This window comes from Mobula hypostoma, chromosome 1, assembly GCF_963921235.1.
Source record: "Mobula hypostoma chromosome 1, sMobHyp1.1, whole genome shotgun sequence".
Classification (NCBI taxonomy): Eukaryota; Metazoa; Chordata; class Chondrichthyes; order Myliobatiformes; family Myliobatidae; genus Mobula; species Mobula hypostoma.
This window is the reverse complement of record NC_086097.1, coordinates 80131315-80149697: the sequence shown is the minus strand read 5'-3', so window position 1 is coordinate 80149697 and position 18383 is coordinate 80131315. Positions and strand designations below refer to the sequence as shown.

The 18383-nt window shown below is 39.2% G+C and overlaps 1 protein-coding gene across 8 annotated transcripts in view; it reads left to right on the top strand.

Annotated features, from left to right (window-relative positions):
* Window positions 1-378: 378 nt before the first annotated feature.
* Window positions 379-18383, top strand: part of LOC134348279 (gephyrin) — a 684809-nt gene continuing 666804 nt past the window's right edge. For 2 of the 8 annotated variants that reach the window (XM_063051427.1, XM_063051436.1), the window contains exon 1: window positions 393-652. In XM_063051427.1, the coding sequence (XP_062907497.1) occupies window positions 589-652 (64 nt within the window). In that variant the 5' untranslated portion in view covers window positions 393-588. Of the gene's footprint in view, window positions 653-18383 lie in introns of all 8 variants that reach the window. The other 6 variants (XM_063051477.1, XM_063051459.1, XM_063051467.1 and 3 more) reach the window with 5 other exon arrangements.

Below are 18383 nucleotides of genomic sequence, written 5' to 3'. Positions count from 1 at the left end.
TTAGGTATCAGCTCCTGTTGAGGGGTGCTTGGGGGTGAAAGCTCTCAGTAAGAGAGTACCCGGGTGCCAGGTATAGTAAGAGAGTGATTGGCAACAGCTACCAGTGAGTAGGTGAAGTTTTTAAGTGGAGGGCTGAAGAATGTCTGGACCCAGTTCAGTGTGACTTACTGCCAACTCCCAGTGAATGGGTGACTGTGGGTGTCAGCACCCAGTGGGACGATGACTGTGCATCAACACTGAGTGACTAGATACCAGCTCTAGAGAGTAGGTGCCAGTTCCCAGTGAAAGGGTACCACATGCTGCCAACTGCTAGTGAATTGGTGCCAGCTCCTAGTGAGTGGGTGGGGGTGCCAGCACTACGTGTGCGTACCAACTCTCACTGAGTAATGACTACATGCCTGCCCCCAGTAGGTCGGTGCCGGGTCCCCGCTGAGCGTGGGTGATTGAAGCGCCAGTGCGCAGTGACTCCGTGCTCTGCCTGGCTGAAGCGGCGCGGCTCGATGTACTCGGCGCTCGTTTGCTGCTGCCTGGCTCGCGTGCGCGGCCGTTGCTCGTCGCCGCATTCCCGCGGACCCAGCGCTCGCGAACATGGCGACGGAGGGGCTACTTCTAACCAACCACGACCACCAGATCCGGGTCGGAGTGCTGACAGGTAACAGAGCTGCTCTCTTCCCTCTTCTCCACTACCCCCGTCCGCCCGCCATGCCGCCCTGCTCCGCTGCGGCTGGCGCCGGGAGACTGTGCTTTGCCTGTCTGACTGGGGCCCGGGGCAGCCGGAGCCTGGGACCGGTGGGGCCTCTCCCGTCTCTCCACACGCACCGACTGGGGATCTGGCCGGCTGACCGCTGCTCCGGGACCAGGCCGGAGGCCGCCAATCCCTCACCCAGCACCGTAGCGGCGGCGGCGGGAGCAGCTCAGCCCCGCACTCGTTTCCTCTTCCCCCCAGCACCTCAATCCACACACACAGCCGGGCGATGGCCTTGGCGCTGATTCGGGGGTGAGCCCGAGGTTGTAGCCGGCATATTACTGGTGTATACCGGCGACCGGGGTCTCGCCTAAGCATTTCGGGCCCACTCAAGTCCTCAGTGACCCGGAGCAACGGGGGTGACATTCGACAGGAAATTGGGGCTGCTGTCGTAAGGGCAAGCCCGGGTCAGTAGTGCTGTAGTTTGGGGGCTAGTGTTTGGAAGCGGAGGAGGGAGAATGGACACCCCCTCCACACACATACACACACGACAGGTTTGCAGCTGCAATGCACACGCACCGAGGGTGAAGGATAAGGGCTGCAGAAATTCCTGCCAGGTTACCGTGAACATTGCACAGGGGAAAATTGTTTGTGCCGTGAGTTATTAGTTATTATTTTGGGTTGTTGCCAAGGTGTGTGCTGATACACTCAGGCCTGGAGTTTGGACGCTAATACCAGTGGGAAAGGTGAACCCAGCGAGAAGGAAGGTGAAGCAGTGTTCGGTGATTGTAGGAATCCCACGACCCTTTCGTGCACCCCTTGGTTCTGCCAAGCTGGAGATATTTATCACAAGGCGGAGCGTTTTAAGGCAGAGAGATTGTGTTCCCGTGTGTCGCTTTCATATGCAGTTTGTTTTTTATTGTCACTTTCTTGTGCGAAGCGCATGTGAATTGGTGGATTCCCGGGCATGAATTTTTAAATAATCCGATGTGGATTTGGATTTTAAGATGCAACCTATCAATTTTCAACGTTTACTTAAGGGAGGAGGGGAAATATAATGATTGTAATGTATAGCATGAGTAACCTTGCTTTTGGCATTGTATAAATACTCTGCGTTCCAGTTTCAACGATGTAGTTTTAACGATGTACGTAGTAGGCGCCCAGTGGATGGCCTGCTGTTCTTGGTGCTGAACTAGAATGTATTGGGCGAGATTTGTATTCAGACTCGGAGCTATGTTAGCAGTTTCTGATGGATGGAATCGAAATGTATTTTTTTAAAAAAATGCCTTTCGTTGCGTACAGTCGTTTGGTTTGATCTTGTTGGAAAAGTACTGGTGTGTTAAAATGAACACAAAATGCTGGAGGACCTCAGCAGGTCAGGTAGCTGTGTTGACCTGAGTTCCTCCAGAATTTTGCGCGTGTTAGTCTGGATTTCCAGCATCTGCAGAATTTCTTGTGTTAAAATAAGTGTTAGTTTTGTTTTAATATTATGCATACGAGATCTTAGGCTTTCTGTACAGGTGGATGTCATAAATGACGACAGAAGCTCGCCAAGATGTGACTCAGATATTATAGCACCTTGACAAACTAGATTATGGAATAATATGTTGAAATGGCCACGGATTTAAAGAGGTGTTTTCGTAATCAAATACCCATTACAATAGATACCCGGGAAAGACATTAACATGTTTGTTATTGCCCAAGGCTCAATGAAAATGATATTTAAAAAGTTCTTTATTGAAAGTTTCCGCAGCAGATTTAAAAGGAAATATTCTGGAAAGTCGTCTGTATCAACGAGTCAAAAAAAAAAGTCCAGCGTTTTTATATTTAGATTAATCTTTGAAAGAAGCCAAATCAATTCTTGGTGTCGATGCATCGAGTTAATTTCCCTGAAATATCGGGAGCACAGATAGTAATATTATACAGAATTGCAGTGTGAAGGTTCATCATTTGTGCACTGAAAATTTATACCATGCTGCTTTCTCAAAACATAAATCTAAGCCGTCAGTACAATTCGATTTACTAAATATCATTTCACGTAATAGGCATAAACTAGTAGTTATAAATAGGAACGATTTGTTTTGGTTCGTGGTAGTATACGGAAGTAGTTTTCAATTCCTAAAAATAATCGACACTTCATCTAGTTCCCGTTTTATCATCTTTTAAAATGCCCCCATCCTGCACTAAATACAGAAGTGAGTTTTATTCTGAGTATTTATTTTCGTGAACAATGTCAACTATACAGAGCTTTGTATCCGTGCTATATAAAGTGCTATAATCAGAATAAATCCCACACATTTTAAGCAGAGAACAGCTTGTTTCAATCTGGAAACACGTTTCCATCGCCAATTGGCTTGTCATGAGTTTTATGTAGTTTCATAGTCCTGTTATTGATGAGCAGATGAATGTGAAGTTAATTATTTTCATTTTATTACAAGTGATTTTGAAAAGATGAGTTTAGACAGTTCGAGTGTCAGCATTTTAGTGGCTTCCTTAATATTGAAACTTACCGTGGAGTTTATGAAAAATGTTAACCAAGATTACTTTTTGGTATTGTATGAGGATCTGTTAGATTACTATCAGTAAACCAGAAGTGGTTATCTGTCCATGAAAGTTAATTTCGCAACTTCACCTGAGACCTTGCTCAGGGTAGATTTTTTCAGAGAAAGGAACATTATTACTCCTCAATCTGTCAGCTTCACTCATCCTTTCAAGTACTGCTTACAGACAGTGCTTTTTAATTAAACTTTTGACTAACTAACCTAATATCAGGTTGTGTTTTTAAGTCTGGTAGTGCCCTCTATAGAGCCTGGGGACATCTTGCTAAGTGAACTGGTCTATACAAAGTCACACTGTTCAATAAGGCTTTGGTCCTCTGTATGCTCAGTGTAAACCACAAAATAATCACAATCTTGTTTACATAACTCAATTTACTGGAACTGCTTGGCATCTGGTTTTGTGCATGAGATAAGCTCTGATCATATGATCCTTTTCACTTCAAGACTAAACAGCTATTTATTATTCAATATGTGAAGTGAATAGCTACTAAATTACACAAAGGTGTTCCAAAATTTCCATTTATTCTGTGAATAATAAAAACTAGCATAGGAATAGCAGGCTGGACTGAGTCTGGGCTTTCTTCACAAATAATATGTGATACAAAAACAAATGGGTATGGTTAAAATTAAACAATTCTGTAGATTTGGGAAGTATTCATATCATCCCCCAAAAAAGAAAGGACTCCTGGAAAATTCATACATTTGCAGACAGTAGAAGTAATGGAGTTCAGCTTTGAGCATGGCATTACGTATTTCACTTTGGTCAATTGTTCTTAATTATTTTGCCCATGAGTATTTTTGAGTATTTTTGGTTGGGTAGCTGGGAGGAGTGAGCAGGAATCTACTACAAAAACTTATTTTTCTTTCAATTTGATCTTGGTGTGATTATACCTAAAGATTTGCTCCATTTACAGTCGATGCTTCCCATTAGTGGGGTTGGGCACAGAACTGCACACAAACAAGTTGGTGTCTTGCAAAGTTATTTACAGCTGTGTTATTTTATCATATTTTGCTGTGTGAGGTTACTTGTAGGCTTTGTGCTGCTGCACCCTGTTTAATGGAACAAAAACTATACTGAGAATTAGGTCTGTTTGGTTTGAGTATCAGTTAACTTTTTTTGTTGTATCATTTAACTCATTCTCCCTTTTCTTATTTGTTATTCTCTACTGATCAATAATCGCATAATGACTAATGCATCATGTATAGATAAGTCACTCTTGCTTTTTACTCCAGAGATCACTTGCTTCACTTTATTTCTTATGGCTTTAATTTGGACCTAGCATTACACATACAATGTTGGCCTATGGCCAGATTTATTCAGTGTCCAATTATCTCTCTTATATTGTACATGTCCTTGTTTTCTTTCAGGTTTACTTGGATTACTCTGCAACATCAGTACTGAGAATTTATAAAGTACTTAAAATGTGTGTCATGAGTTATGGGACTAATAGTAGTTGTAATCCAGTTACAAAAATAACCAATGGTTAAACTATGAGTATATGTTCCACACTTGATAAATCTGTAAAGGTATTTGGATTGCAATGTTGTGTACTTATTACTGTTAAGCAGCACAGATAGTAAAATGTAGTATTATATTCCTGGAAGCACCTTCATTATAAAATATTTAGTTATGGAAGTCAATTATTCATGAGTGCAAATATGTTTATTATCAAGACATGGCAAAACAATCTGTAGCAAATAAAAACAGGAAAGGAGGCTACAAGACAATCTTTACATCAATATTTTTTAAATGTCCCTTTATGATAAAAGGAGTTAATATAATCCTGTAACAAAGTCTGAAGGTTATTCCTGAAGTTAGGAGGTCATTTGGCCCATTGTGTCCCAGTTGTCATCTCTGGTTTTTTATTCAGTCACATTAAATTTGTATCCATTCATTTTCTGTCTTTCTGTTACTGGGAATATTTTATTGAACTTGTTTTGATCCTTGCTGACTTTTATACAATTCTGTTCAATTTCTCAGCCTTCTTTCCTTCAAGGAAAACAGTCCAAGTCTCCCCAATCAAGCTGCTTAAGCATTTGTACAATGTTGAATAGGGATCAAGTTGTTGTATAGAGTCAGCATTCTGATCTGAACCAATTGAATTTATGATTCCAATAGTTTGGGAGCTCAATCCTGTGTTAGACTTCAGGCCCACTCATTGAAATGATTTGAAATGTCTTGCATAATCCAAAAATGCAGCATAGACATACATAAGGAAATATGAGAGGGAGGAGAACATCTGACCTGTCATACCCACCCTGCCATTCAATAAATTCATGGCCGATAGGCCATAGATTTAGCTCCACCTATCTTGCTGCTTCCCCACAACCTGTAATTCCCATACTGTGCGAGAATCTATCTAACTGTGTTTTAAATATATTTAGTGAGTTAGCCTCCACTGCTTCCCTGGCAGAGAATTTCACAGATTCACTATTCTTTGAGAAAAGTAACTTCTCCTCACCTCCGTCTAAATCTGCTCCCCGAGATATTGAAGCTGTATCCTCTAGTTGTGGTCTCACTTACAATGCTTCTGCCTCTATCCCTTTCATAATTTTATATGAATTCCAGTGAATATCACCCCAGGTGACTTAGTCTCTTCTCATAGACTAACTCCCTGTTCCCCCCCATCTACAAATCAACTTGGAGAACCTCCTCTGCACCCTCTTAAGTGAGACCAAAACTGCAGGTGTGACTTCACCAGTACCCTGCACAGTTGCAGCATAACCTCTGTGCTCTTAAATTCAAACCCTCTAGCAATGAAGGCCAACAATTCCATTTGCCTTCTTAAATTGGCAAACCAACCTTTGGCAATTCATAACAAGCACACCTAAGTCTCTCTGTACAACAGCATGGTGCATTTAAATACAGATATCCCACCCTGCAAAAACTGATTTCAGGGAGGTAGCACCATCAATTTGCAGGAGACTGCCGGGAGAGGTGGGACTTCTGCAATAGAGTAGCTCCTTAGCAGCCAGCCAGCTAGTTTAAATAACGTTAGCTATGCTGATAGATGAATGACACCTGTTAAACTCACTTCAACATGTCTTTTACAGTCTTAACCCACCATGGGCAATAGAAAAGTCACTGTTGCGAACAGTGCAGCGAGCAACACTGTCATTATTTTTGACCCCTATTAAGCAGGGGTACACTTTAGTGTAGTCTGGGGTGACGTAGGTTTTATTTTTTTTTTGGAACACTCTGCCATGGCGTGCGCTCTCGCGCGTTCTTGCTTTCTTGCGCGTTCTTGCTTTCTCGCGCGTTCTCGCTTGCTTTCTCTCTCGCGCGTTCTCTCACTCTCTTGCTTTTGCTCGCTCACTCTCAAAAAATTGATTTCCGTGATATTGTATATAATTTGCGGGCATCAGGGAGCCACTATTCATATGCGGGAGACTCCCGGAACTTCCGGGAGAGGTGGGATGTCTGTAAATAGTAATTTGATCTGTTATTTTTCCTTCCATAGTGGATGATCTTGTATTTAACAACATTGTTCTCCATATTCTATATTCTCTCTGCAGACTTGCCACTTCCTCTGCACAGTATGCTTTTCCATTCAGTTTGGTGTCGTCATAAGCATTCATTCAGTGCCACACTATCTTGATTGGAGTTCCTTTTGGAGAAATAGTTGATAGAATGCAATGGAAATTCTTCTGTTAAGCCATGTGCACAAATGCACATAAACAAAACTAAATTAGCAGTTTCTGCACAATCTCAAAATTCATAGCCACATTGTTTGGGTGGAGTCAAATAAAAAATGTGCTAAAGATGACAGAATTTGAAATCAAGTGTTTATGCCACGGCTATGATCAATTCAAATATATTATCTTCTAGGCTGATTCTAAGGTCTCAATGACTCAATAAAATTAAGAAATGTAATCATTTGTAAATGATTGACAGCAATATTACAACAGCACAGAGGAGTGGGGTTGTCAGCAAATAGGCTTAGTGCATAGTGAGATCAAGCATTGATGAGGTGTTCTCTGATAATCATTTGCTGTTTCCGATTTGTAATTTAATGTTATGGATGCACTAACACATTCTTCCTAATGTTAAATTGGGGGGGGGGGGGGGGGAGAGAGAGAGAGACTGTGTGTGTGTGTGTGTGTGTGTGTGTGTGTGTGTGTGTGTGTATATGTATGTTTCCAAAAGCCAGAAAATTTCAGATCCTCTTTCCAGAAAGTGAGTCAATCTCTGGCTCATTGATATAATATTCTTGATCTTGCCTTTTAATTGTTTTCAGTTGACAGCTTTGATTTGATCTTGGTACATAAGACCTTTGACAGGCAGCCATTTCAGCCACTCAAGTATTTATTGCTTTGCTATAATTGAGTTTACGTTAATTGAAACTTAATTTAAAGTAATTGCTGCAGGAGTGCAGTAGCCTTGGTTCATGCTTCAGTTCTATTTACTACAATAACAGATTATCAATGTTCATGGCTAATATTCTGGACACAATGTAAAGAAAATTGTTGAATGCTTGTAGCTTTATGAGCTGGGCTGCTTGAAGCTACTGAATGCTTGAACCAGTGTTAAAGATCATGTGTGCTTCCATTTGAATGTGGTTGTGGCTGTAACACACTAGACTTTTAATATTCCACAATCTTTAGTGGAGTTCCTCTGATTCTACTGTGAGAGTGAAAGTCATGCAGAAACTTCACGCTCATCTGCATACATTTCACACTTTCTCTTTTAGGATAGTTTAGATAAGTACAATTCTTCCACTGAAGTAAAACAAATCTTGTTTTTATATAGTAGATTTGATGACCTCTGAACACCCAATGTTCTTTACAACCAAAAAAGGTGGGAAAAGTATTGCCAGTTTGATTGCAACCAAGTTTCAAAAGCTCTGAAAGGTTAACAACCAGCTAATCATACAGGTACAATTGGATCCAGAGAATGAGAGGTTTCTTCTTTTTGGAAAATGTCAAAATGTCTCTTTTATTCATATGAGAACAGGAGAGAACAGGCAATATCTCCCTTTGATGTCAACAGTATTGTTTTGGAGTATCAGTGCAGACTATGTGCTCAAATGGGCTCGAATCTGTGTGTTTGGGAGATGCTGTCAAAATAAGTTAGTTAAGTAATGCTGCATATTTTGTAGTTATGTACTGCAGTCATGTGCTGGTAGTGAGAAAATAAATATTTCATGTGATGACTGAGGTACCGGTCAGATGAATTGCTTTGACCTGGTTACATCTGGGCTTCATGCGTGTTATTGCAATTATAGTCATCCAAGCATGTGGTGAATATGACATGCTTGTTGATTGTGGAAAGGCTTTGAGGCATTGAGAAATGAGTCACTCTCAGCAGGATACCCAGCCTTCGGCTTGCCCTTGTGACCATAGTATATATGTGGCTGCTGCAATTGAGTTTTTGTTTAGTGGTGATCCCAAGGATCTTGATAGTAAGTGTTAGCAGTGGTAATGCCTTGAATGTCAACAGGAGTTGGTACTTTAGTTACTGTATCTCTTATCAGCCATGCAGCTGAATTTTGTGCATTCTGCAGTGAACTTCCTCACTTCTGATCTTTTGATGGAAGAACGGTCTTTAATGCAGCATTTGAAGTTGGGTGGACTTAGAACACTACTTTGAGGATCTTGTGCAATGACGGTTGGTGCTAGGATGATTAATATCCACCATTTATAACATACGATTCTGACTTCTGGAGTGTTTCCCTCTTGATTCCCCTTGACATTGTTTTACCAGGACTTCTTAATGCTACATTTGAACAAATGCTAACTTATCCGAAGATGATTATGTGCTTTACTGCTGGAAGTCAGTTCTTTGATCCATATTGGGATCAAACATGCAATATGATTTTAGATCAATTGTCAAGGCAAAATCCAAGCTGGTTATCAATGAGTAAGTTCTAGTGAATTATTGGCACTGATAGCACTATTGATGAAATCTTCCATCATATTGCAATGGTTGAATATCAATTAATTGAGCAGTAGTTAATTTGATGGGACTTTTCTTTTTTTTGCGAACATACATTGACAAATTTCCACATTGTTAGATAGATGCCAATATTGTAAGTACTGGAACAGATTGACTAGAGGCACAGTTTGTTCTGGAGTCCAGATCTTTAGTACTACCAATGAGAATTTTTGTCTCATAGTCTTTCCTATATTCAGTGTTGTCACCAATGCACCTATAATCCAAGAATAACTGATTGGTCAGTAAGATCTTACATCAGTGCATCAAAATAAATCATCATTTGTAAAAACAAAATCTAAGTAATCCTCTTTATATCAGGAGATCAGTTGGGTGAACTGAATCTTGGATTTCAACACATTTTTCCTTCTTTCCTTAATCTGAATCATTTATCAGTTTAGCAATCTGGCTCTTCATCAAGGGATTACAGCAGGCCATATTTATCTGAAAATGTGTTATTGTTTTCTTCAATCCTGTCTTATGTACAAGTTTTCATTAAATGGAATTCCTCTGACAAATGACGTTACTGGTTCATATATATTAGCAGTTGTGCTGCTTGTTTGGTTAAGGTCACATAGTTTCATGCCAGATTAATGCCAATGCTGCAAATATATGATCAAAACAAATCACTCCTCTCGTGGCACTTTGATTGATGAAAGACTGTATTTCCTTGATGGGATTTTTCCTATTTTTGCATCGAATGCTTTTATATACAGTTTTTGTGATTCTGATTTGGTGTATCAGGATTTCTTTTAAAAAGAAATCAAAAGGCAGTTAATTGACTAAAGATGGTTTAAAATCCATACATTAGTGGCAAAAAAATAGATGTTTGATGACTTTCAGGTACTGTTTGAGAAACTAGCCAGTGCTTTATCTGATTAAAAGCTAGTTTGTCACTTTGGATTGCATCTACATGTTGTAATACTTTTTAGCATATTAATTTTCTTTCAAGTTCAGTATCTAGTGAAATTATTGTGTCGTTTCATTCCAAAATAAGTTGTTAAGAGATCCAAGTTGTAAACTTCGAGTTAAAACTCCAGAGTGTACCGTATATAATGCAAGGGATCAAGGCTGCAATGCCTTTGGCACTGCTTAAACTATACTGATGTCAGTTCCAATATTCTTCACTCTGATCACCTTCATATCCTGTGTCCATTGTTGCTTATGTGTTGTTTAAACTGAAGACAAAGAATTGTAGATTGTATGTCCTAACATTGGACAGAAGTGACCTGCTGATGGAAAAAGTAGATTAAGGAAAGGTAAATTTGCCAGGATTAGCATATTTCTTTGTTCCTTAAGGCACCTGAAAAGGAGACGTTTGCTGTTATTCGGGTTATACAGTTTGTAGATGTGTCGGTACACACCATTTGGGATGAGCCTCTACATCAACTGATCTCTGATGAAAAAAAGACTGCTTTCTGGGTGTGGTTGTAGGCCAGTTCACAACTACTGTCTTTAAACTGGATACTTGGAAATAATGGCAGAAATTCTTGCTTTTGTGATAGAACATATTAGCAAAGCTATTGCTAACCCTAGCAAACCAGCAGGTCTATTGACCCAAGTGCCTAACATAGCAGCCACTAGTTGATTAGTGACTGGTTCTCAGTCCTTACAGGACAACAGTTGGATTTGCCCAGATTAACACTTTATATAAGCAAATACTTCCATGACCAACTCAGTCTAGTTTCTACCTAGCCTTCTGCAGAAGATCAGTTTTTCTTTTGTGGTAACTTTTTTATTTGGTATTTTTAAGTTTTTGCACCAAATCAGGCAATAAAAATTCTGTGCACAATGCGCAAACATTTTTTAATAAAGTTTGCTGATTTAGGTCTAAACATAAGTCTTTCTTTGGTCTGTTTATACCTGTGAAATAAAGCTTTAGTAATGTACCACCAATGAAGTGCTCATCAAGCAATTAAGGATGGCATGATAGCATAGTGATTAGTGCAATGCTTTACAGCACCTGCATACATCAATCAGGGTCTAATTCCCACCACGGTCTATAAGGAGTTTGTCTCCCTGTGACTGTGTGGGTTTCCTCGAGGTGCTCGGGTTTCCTCCCACATTCCAAAGGCGTATGGTTAGGGTTAGTCAGTTATTGGCATACTATTTTGGCACCGGCAGCGTGGCTGCCTCCAGCACGATTCTTGGACTATTAGTCATTGATGCAAAACAATGCATTTCACTGTATGCTGTGATGTACATGTGACAAATAAAGCTAATCTTTTATTTTTATGGATAGCTGTTTGAATTTCCGAAGGATCTTTTGAAGACATTTTGACGTTGGAGCAAATTTTATGCCATGACTATAAACTTTTAGTAATTAAACTATTTTCTATTTTTATTTATAGTAAGTGACATTGAAAATGTTAATGTTATTATGTTTATTCCTGGATGAGAATTATTATTTAATTTAAGTATTGCTGCTGTGTTTTGCAGTAGAGGACTATTTGCTATGGATTTTTGACATTCTGAATAATCTTTTTAACTGTGCAATATTTGCACTTGCCATGAAATTATGAAATACAACAGCAGAGCCGTAGGAGATGACAATCAAGGACATTAGGATAATGTTCGAATAGTAGTGCATTACTTGTCGTGTTTCCAAAGTGAGAAATGTTAACTCATGAGTATCACAGGTAAAAACAAATTACTTAGTTCCGGATAAAAGTCCTTGGAAATCCATCAATACATCACCAAGAGCTCAGTCCTTTTATGCATTGTAATAGACAGGAATCAAACAAATTCCCACGTGGAATATTGTGGAGGATCAAATACTCAAACCCAAACACAAACATCCTAAAATGTAAAAGAATAAAATTATTTTCCTAATGGCACCCCAGCCTAGCAATTACTCTATTAAAGACAGTTTGCTGATTGCTTGATGCAGGTTTTAATTCTGCTTTCTTTTGCTCTATATTCTGACTCTCACTGTATTTTGTTGGATACTATGTGATAGACTCTACTATTTGCACTGAATTGAAGTACAACATGTTGCAGCGAATAGGCCTATGTTGTAATAATGTATTACATTTGAAAATAGTGACTTTTAATATATAGTCTAGCGATGAACACATGTTTTTCAATCTTAAGGTCTCATCAAGCTTTTGCAATATGATATTGTTACGTTTTTACCTGATTAGATTCAAGCTAAAACAATAGATCATAACAAGAATGTGGTAATTTACCAATACAGTCGAAGAAAAGAACAAATTCATTTCATCAGCTCAATAATTACCATTTTGTTATAGGCAATGAGCAAAAGGGTACCAATATTGTAAAGTTGAATGTGATTGAATGAGATTGCTCTAAGAATGTTTTGTCGAAAATGCTGTCTCGTTTTTTCACTAATCCTACAGTTTTGTATATCAAATATGACCAGAAAAATGATTGAAGCAAAAATGATTTACCCAGGAAAATGTTGAAATTTTCTGTATACCTGTAATTTCTCTGGAAATACTTGTTATATTTTCCATGGGAGGCTTTTATTTACTGCAAAGATCTTAATTTGAGCTATTAGTTTGTTCTTTGGTTTTGTGCAGATAAACAGCTGAGAAAGGATATCAGATGTACTATCTATGATACATTAGATGGATTTATAATTATATAAGCACTTCATCACCATACAAGGTTGGTCATGGCTAGAATCAACTCCTGCCTCAGCATGGACCTGGACCCACTGCAATTTGCCTATTGCCACAATAGGTCTGTAGTAGACATGATCTCAATGGCTCTTGATGTGTCCTTGGATCACCTAGACAATACAAATGCCTATGTCAGGATGCTGTTCATTGACTATAGCTCAGTGTTTAACACCATTATTTCTACTGTCCTGATTGAAAAGCTACAGAACCTCAGCCTCGGTACCTCCCTCTACAACTGGAAGACCAGAATCTGTGTGGATTAGTAATAACATCCACCTTGCTGACAATCAACACTGGTGCACCTCAGGGATGTGTGTATAATCCACTGCTTTACTCTCTCTGTACCCATGACAGTGTAGCTAGGCATAGCTCAAATTCCATCTGTAAATTTGCTGATGATACAACCATTGTTGTCGAGAATCTTGGATGGTGACGAGAGGGCGTGCAGGAGTGAGATATACTAGATAATTGAGTGGTGTCGTAATATCAACCTTGCATTTATTGCCAGTAAGACCAAAGAGCTGATTGCGGACTTCAGAAAGGGTAAGATACGGGATCGGAAGTGGAAAGAGGGAGCAATTTCAAGTTCCTGGGTGTCAGTATCTCTGACGATCTAACCTAGTTCCAACATATTGATGCAGCTCTAAAGAAGGCAAGACAGTGGCTACATTTCATTGGGAGTTTGAGGAGATTTGGTTTGTCACCTGAAAAACTCAAAAGCTATGGATGTACCATGGAGGGCATTCTGACTGGCGGCATTACTGTCTGGTGGGGGTGGGGTGGGGGGAGATGCTACTGCACAGGATTATAGTAAGCTGCAGAGAGTTGTAAAATTAGTGAGCTCCATCATGGGTACTAGCCTCCGTAGTATGCAAGACATCTTCGAGGAACTATGACAAAACTCACCTGTTGTATAATGATCAGTGAGGTACTGAGGGGATCTGTATTTACCAACAAGTAGCTTTATTTTCTCAATGGAAGAACATCTGAACTTACACAACCAATACCTGTGAGCACACCAGTTTTCCCGACCTTCCATGAACAGTCAAAGAACAGGAAATATAATACCAGTTAAAAAGGAGTTTCTGTTGCTGGTCACATGTTCCATGTCATCCTATTTTGAATCTCCACGTCTGTGGGGCACCTCACATCCACTATAATTTCATACAGAGTCACTGCCACCAGCACACATGAAGTGTCTGCTTTTATATTTATTTCTTACCAATTCAGATATTGCATTCCAGTGTCATAGGCTGTAGATCATATGTCTGACCTTTAACACCTTTTTATTGGTTCTGCTCCAGCGCAGCATCCATTTATTGCCCGCTTCCCAGCAAGTGACAATCTGTAATTTATGGTTTGAATCACGCAGAACAGACTCCACAGTTAAAAATCTTAATGTTACATCTAAGCAACAAACATCTCGCAAATAACTACTTACTTGGAGATGATCTCCAGTTCAACAGATTACCTGAAGCATTATTGTGCCTTCTTTAAAACACTGATCAAGCCAAGTGACTAACTCACAAAATGGAGAACAGTGTCTTCATAAAATAGCAGGCTCCATCGCCAAGCACATGGCAAGAAAAAAGACAATTGGTCTGTCTGCTTCCACTGTCCTCAATTCATTCAAATTTACTGATTTGCAGACTGTAGTTCTTTCTGGCCAACAGAGCGGTGCTACAGGAAGGCGGCGTTCATCATTAAGGACCATCACCACCCAGGACCTGCCTTCTTCTCATTGTTATCATCAGGAAGGAGATGCAGAGCCTGAAGGCACCCACTCATCAATTCAGGAACAATTTCTTACCCTCTCCCATCTGATTTCTAAATGGACATTAAATTCTTGAACATTACCTCACTTTTTAAATTTCTGTTTTACATTACGTATTTAACTATTTATTATATATAGTCACTGTAATTCAGTTTTTTCGACATTATTGTGTATTGCATTGTATTGCTTTTGCAAAGTTAACAAATTTCACAACATATGTCAGCGATAGTAAATCTGATTCTCTATTAAATTTCTCCCCTTTCACCTTAAACCTGTGACTTCTGGTTTCAGATTGCCTCAATCAGGAAAAGACAGATTATGTACTCTTTCTATGCCTTTCATAATTTTATAAAACTATAACTTCACCTCTCAGCCTTCTACATTCTAGTGACAATGAACTCAGCCTATCCAATTTTTTCCTCATTACAGTCCTCTATTCCAGGCAATACCCTGTGAATCTCTTTTGCACTTTTTCTAATTACTGTATACCATTTTTCCTGTAATTTGGCAAGTAGAACTGTAACAGTATTCCAAATGTAGCCTGACGGAGGTTTTGTCTAGCAGCAACATTATATCCCAACTCTTACACTCAGTTCCTTGGCCTATGAAAGCAAGCATGTTGAATGCTTTCTTCACTACCCTATCCACCTGAGTCTCCATTTTCAGAGAGCAATGAAATTGCATCCCAAAGTCCCACTCATTATCTGAGGTCTTCTATGTTCACTATGTATAACTGGAGAGTATTTGTGCCCCAAAATACATTGTTTCACATTTTGTCTGGATTAAGATCCATCTGCCACTGCACTGCTTAACTTTCTAACTGATCTATATGTCTCTCTGTATCCTTTTGCAACCTTTTTCATTATCTACTACTACTTGACCAATTTTATGTCATCAGCAAATTTACAATATTCCACCTACATTATCATCTGAGTCATTAATATATGACAAACAACAATGGTTGCATCACCAGTTTCTGTGATACTCCGCTGGTCAGAGACTTCCACTCACAGCTCTCAACCACTACTCACTTTGGATCCCATGTGGCCTAACCTTCTGGACAAGCCTACTGTTCAGGACTTTGTTGAAAGCATTGCTAAAATACTTGTAAACAATTTCTACTCCCTTGCCTTCATCAGTTTTCTTGGTTACCTCCTCAAAACAAAAACTCAGATTTGTGAGACAGCATTTCCCCCGCACATTTCAAATCCCTGAGCAGAACTGCTCTTTCACTATATTCTTTATATATAAGGATTCTGGGATTTTTCTTAATCCTGCTTGCCAAAACCATTTTATATTCTCTTTTCAATCTCCTAATTTCGTAAATTCTCTCTTGCATCCCCTATAAACTTCAAAGGACTTTTTAGAAATGAAATGTCTATGCCTGGCATGTGAACTCTTCTTATTTTTGATCAAACCTTCAATTTCCTTTGCAAATCAAGCTTCATTCTTCTTACCAATTCCGTTTCTTACTCTTACAGGCTGACTGAACTCTCAACATCTTACCTTTAAATATTCCACCCCCCCACCCCCCCCATACTTAGCAGAATTTTTTTCCTCCAGCAGCTGCTCCAATTTACTTCCGGCATTCTAATGTACCTAGCCTGCCCTCGACCTTAAGTCTCGGACTAATCTTATCTTTTCCATGCTAAGCTAGAAAATACTTTTAAAATTCTTCACGTCAAGTATTTATACTTAGGATATAATAGATTAAAGCAAGATAATTTCTGAAGAGAAATTAGTAAGACCATAAGATATAGGAGCAGAAGTAGTGCATTTGGCCCATCAAGTCTGCTCCACCATTCAGTCATGGGCTGATCCAATTCTTCCAGTCATCCCCACTCCCCTGCCTTCTCTCCATACACTTCGATGCCCTGCCTAATCAAGAACCTATCTATCTATGCCTTAAATGCACCCAATGCTTCCACATTGGTGAGGTCCTCCAGCATTTTGTGTGTGTTGCTTTGATTTCTAGCATCTGCAAATTTTCTCTTGTTTGTGGAAGGATTTTAGTTAATTTTTAAAATTTTCTGATCGAGAATGAGGGAGAATTTTTGATCATGATATCAGGAAAATTGGAAGTTACATAGTGAAATCTTTGATATGATTGGGATCTGCTTTGTAAAACGTGTATTTTAGGATTAGCTGTATTTCCAGTATTTGTGCTGTTATCTCAGTTTGAGTTTGCTACTTAAGTGTGCAGTTCAGGAAATCAGCTTTCATTCCAGAAACAGTAGTACTACCAGTTTGCCCAGGTGCATAAAGTAGGGCTTTAGTGATCGAAACATTTGATTTATTAGATATTTTGAATTGAGAAGATTTGAATCATGACAGGACTTGGGTACATATAATTTTCTGAGTGAAATGAAATTAATGCATGCACATTTTCATTTTGAGCTACTTCTAAAAATTTCCATTTACAAAAAAAGTGCAAATAATGTGCAATGATTTTGGATATTTTGAGATGGAGCAGATTTGGATAATATAGACATGTTAAGTCCTCTTTCCACTTTAGTTCTTTTATTTTGTAACATTTGTAAGGACATATGAAAATAAAATGTGTTCCAAGCAAGAGAAATGGAGAAGGTTCAAGAGTCTAACCAGGACCATAGTCATAGAAAAGAGCTTCTGAAAGTAAAAATATGAAACAAGGGTGTGTAGAATATAAGGGTATAATAGTTGAAAGCACAAGGGTGAATAACAGCAAGAATATCCATTTTATCTCTTTTATTTTTTTGGTAGTTTATTTAACTGAATGTGAGAAGACGGGAAAAAAGAGCATTGATTAGATTTGTTTTTTTTACTTTACTGTTAAATTACTCGAGTTATGGACTTTTTATGAATAATCATACTTCTGATTGAGGATACGGCATTGTAAGATACGGCATTGGTCAGACCGCATTTGGAGTATTGTGAGCGGTTTTGAGCCTTTTTCTATGAATAGATGTGTTGACATTGGAGAGGATTCAAAGAAGGTTCAGGAAAATGATTCTGGGAATGAAAGGCTTATCATATGAGGAGCATTTGATGGCTCTGGGCCTGTACTTGCTGGAATTTGGAAGGATGGGGGGGGATCTCATTGAAACCTATCGAATATTGAAAGGCTTAGAAAGAGTCGATATGGAGGGGATGTTTCCTATAGTGGGGTATTCTAGGTCAGATGAGCATAACCTCAGAATAGAGGGACATCCATTTAGAACAGAGATGAGTAGGAATCTCTTTAGCCAGAGGGTGGTGAATCTGTGGAATTCGAAGCCATTAATTGCTGTGGAGGCCAGGTCAATGGGTGTACGTAAGGTGGAGATTGATAGTTCTTGATTAGTCAGGGCATGGAAAGTTATGGGGAGAAAGCAGAAGAATGGAGTTGAGAGGAAAATGGATCAGCCATGATCAAATGGCACAGCAGACTCGATGGGCCTTTTCCTGCTCCTTTGTCTTGCGGTCTTATAAAGTTGGAGCATAACCATCTTACTGTTGTATTCAGCACAGTGAATAATGAAGGCCTTTACCCCATTTTCCATTTTAACAGTTATTTACCTGTACTGCCATCTTCAAAGACACCAAGACCCCTCTGTTCATCAGTACTCTTGAGGTCCCTAACCATTCATAGTGTAGCCCTAATTATTACTCTCAATGTATTACTTTAGTCCTAAAAGAAAAACAAACAAAGCCTATCTCTTCCTTCCAAGATGGCCAAAATAACTTTACATCAATTGAAGTACCTCTGAAGAAAGGCCAGTATTGCTGTGTAGAAAAGATGGCAGACACTTTGTGCAGCAAGTTCTCAGAA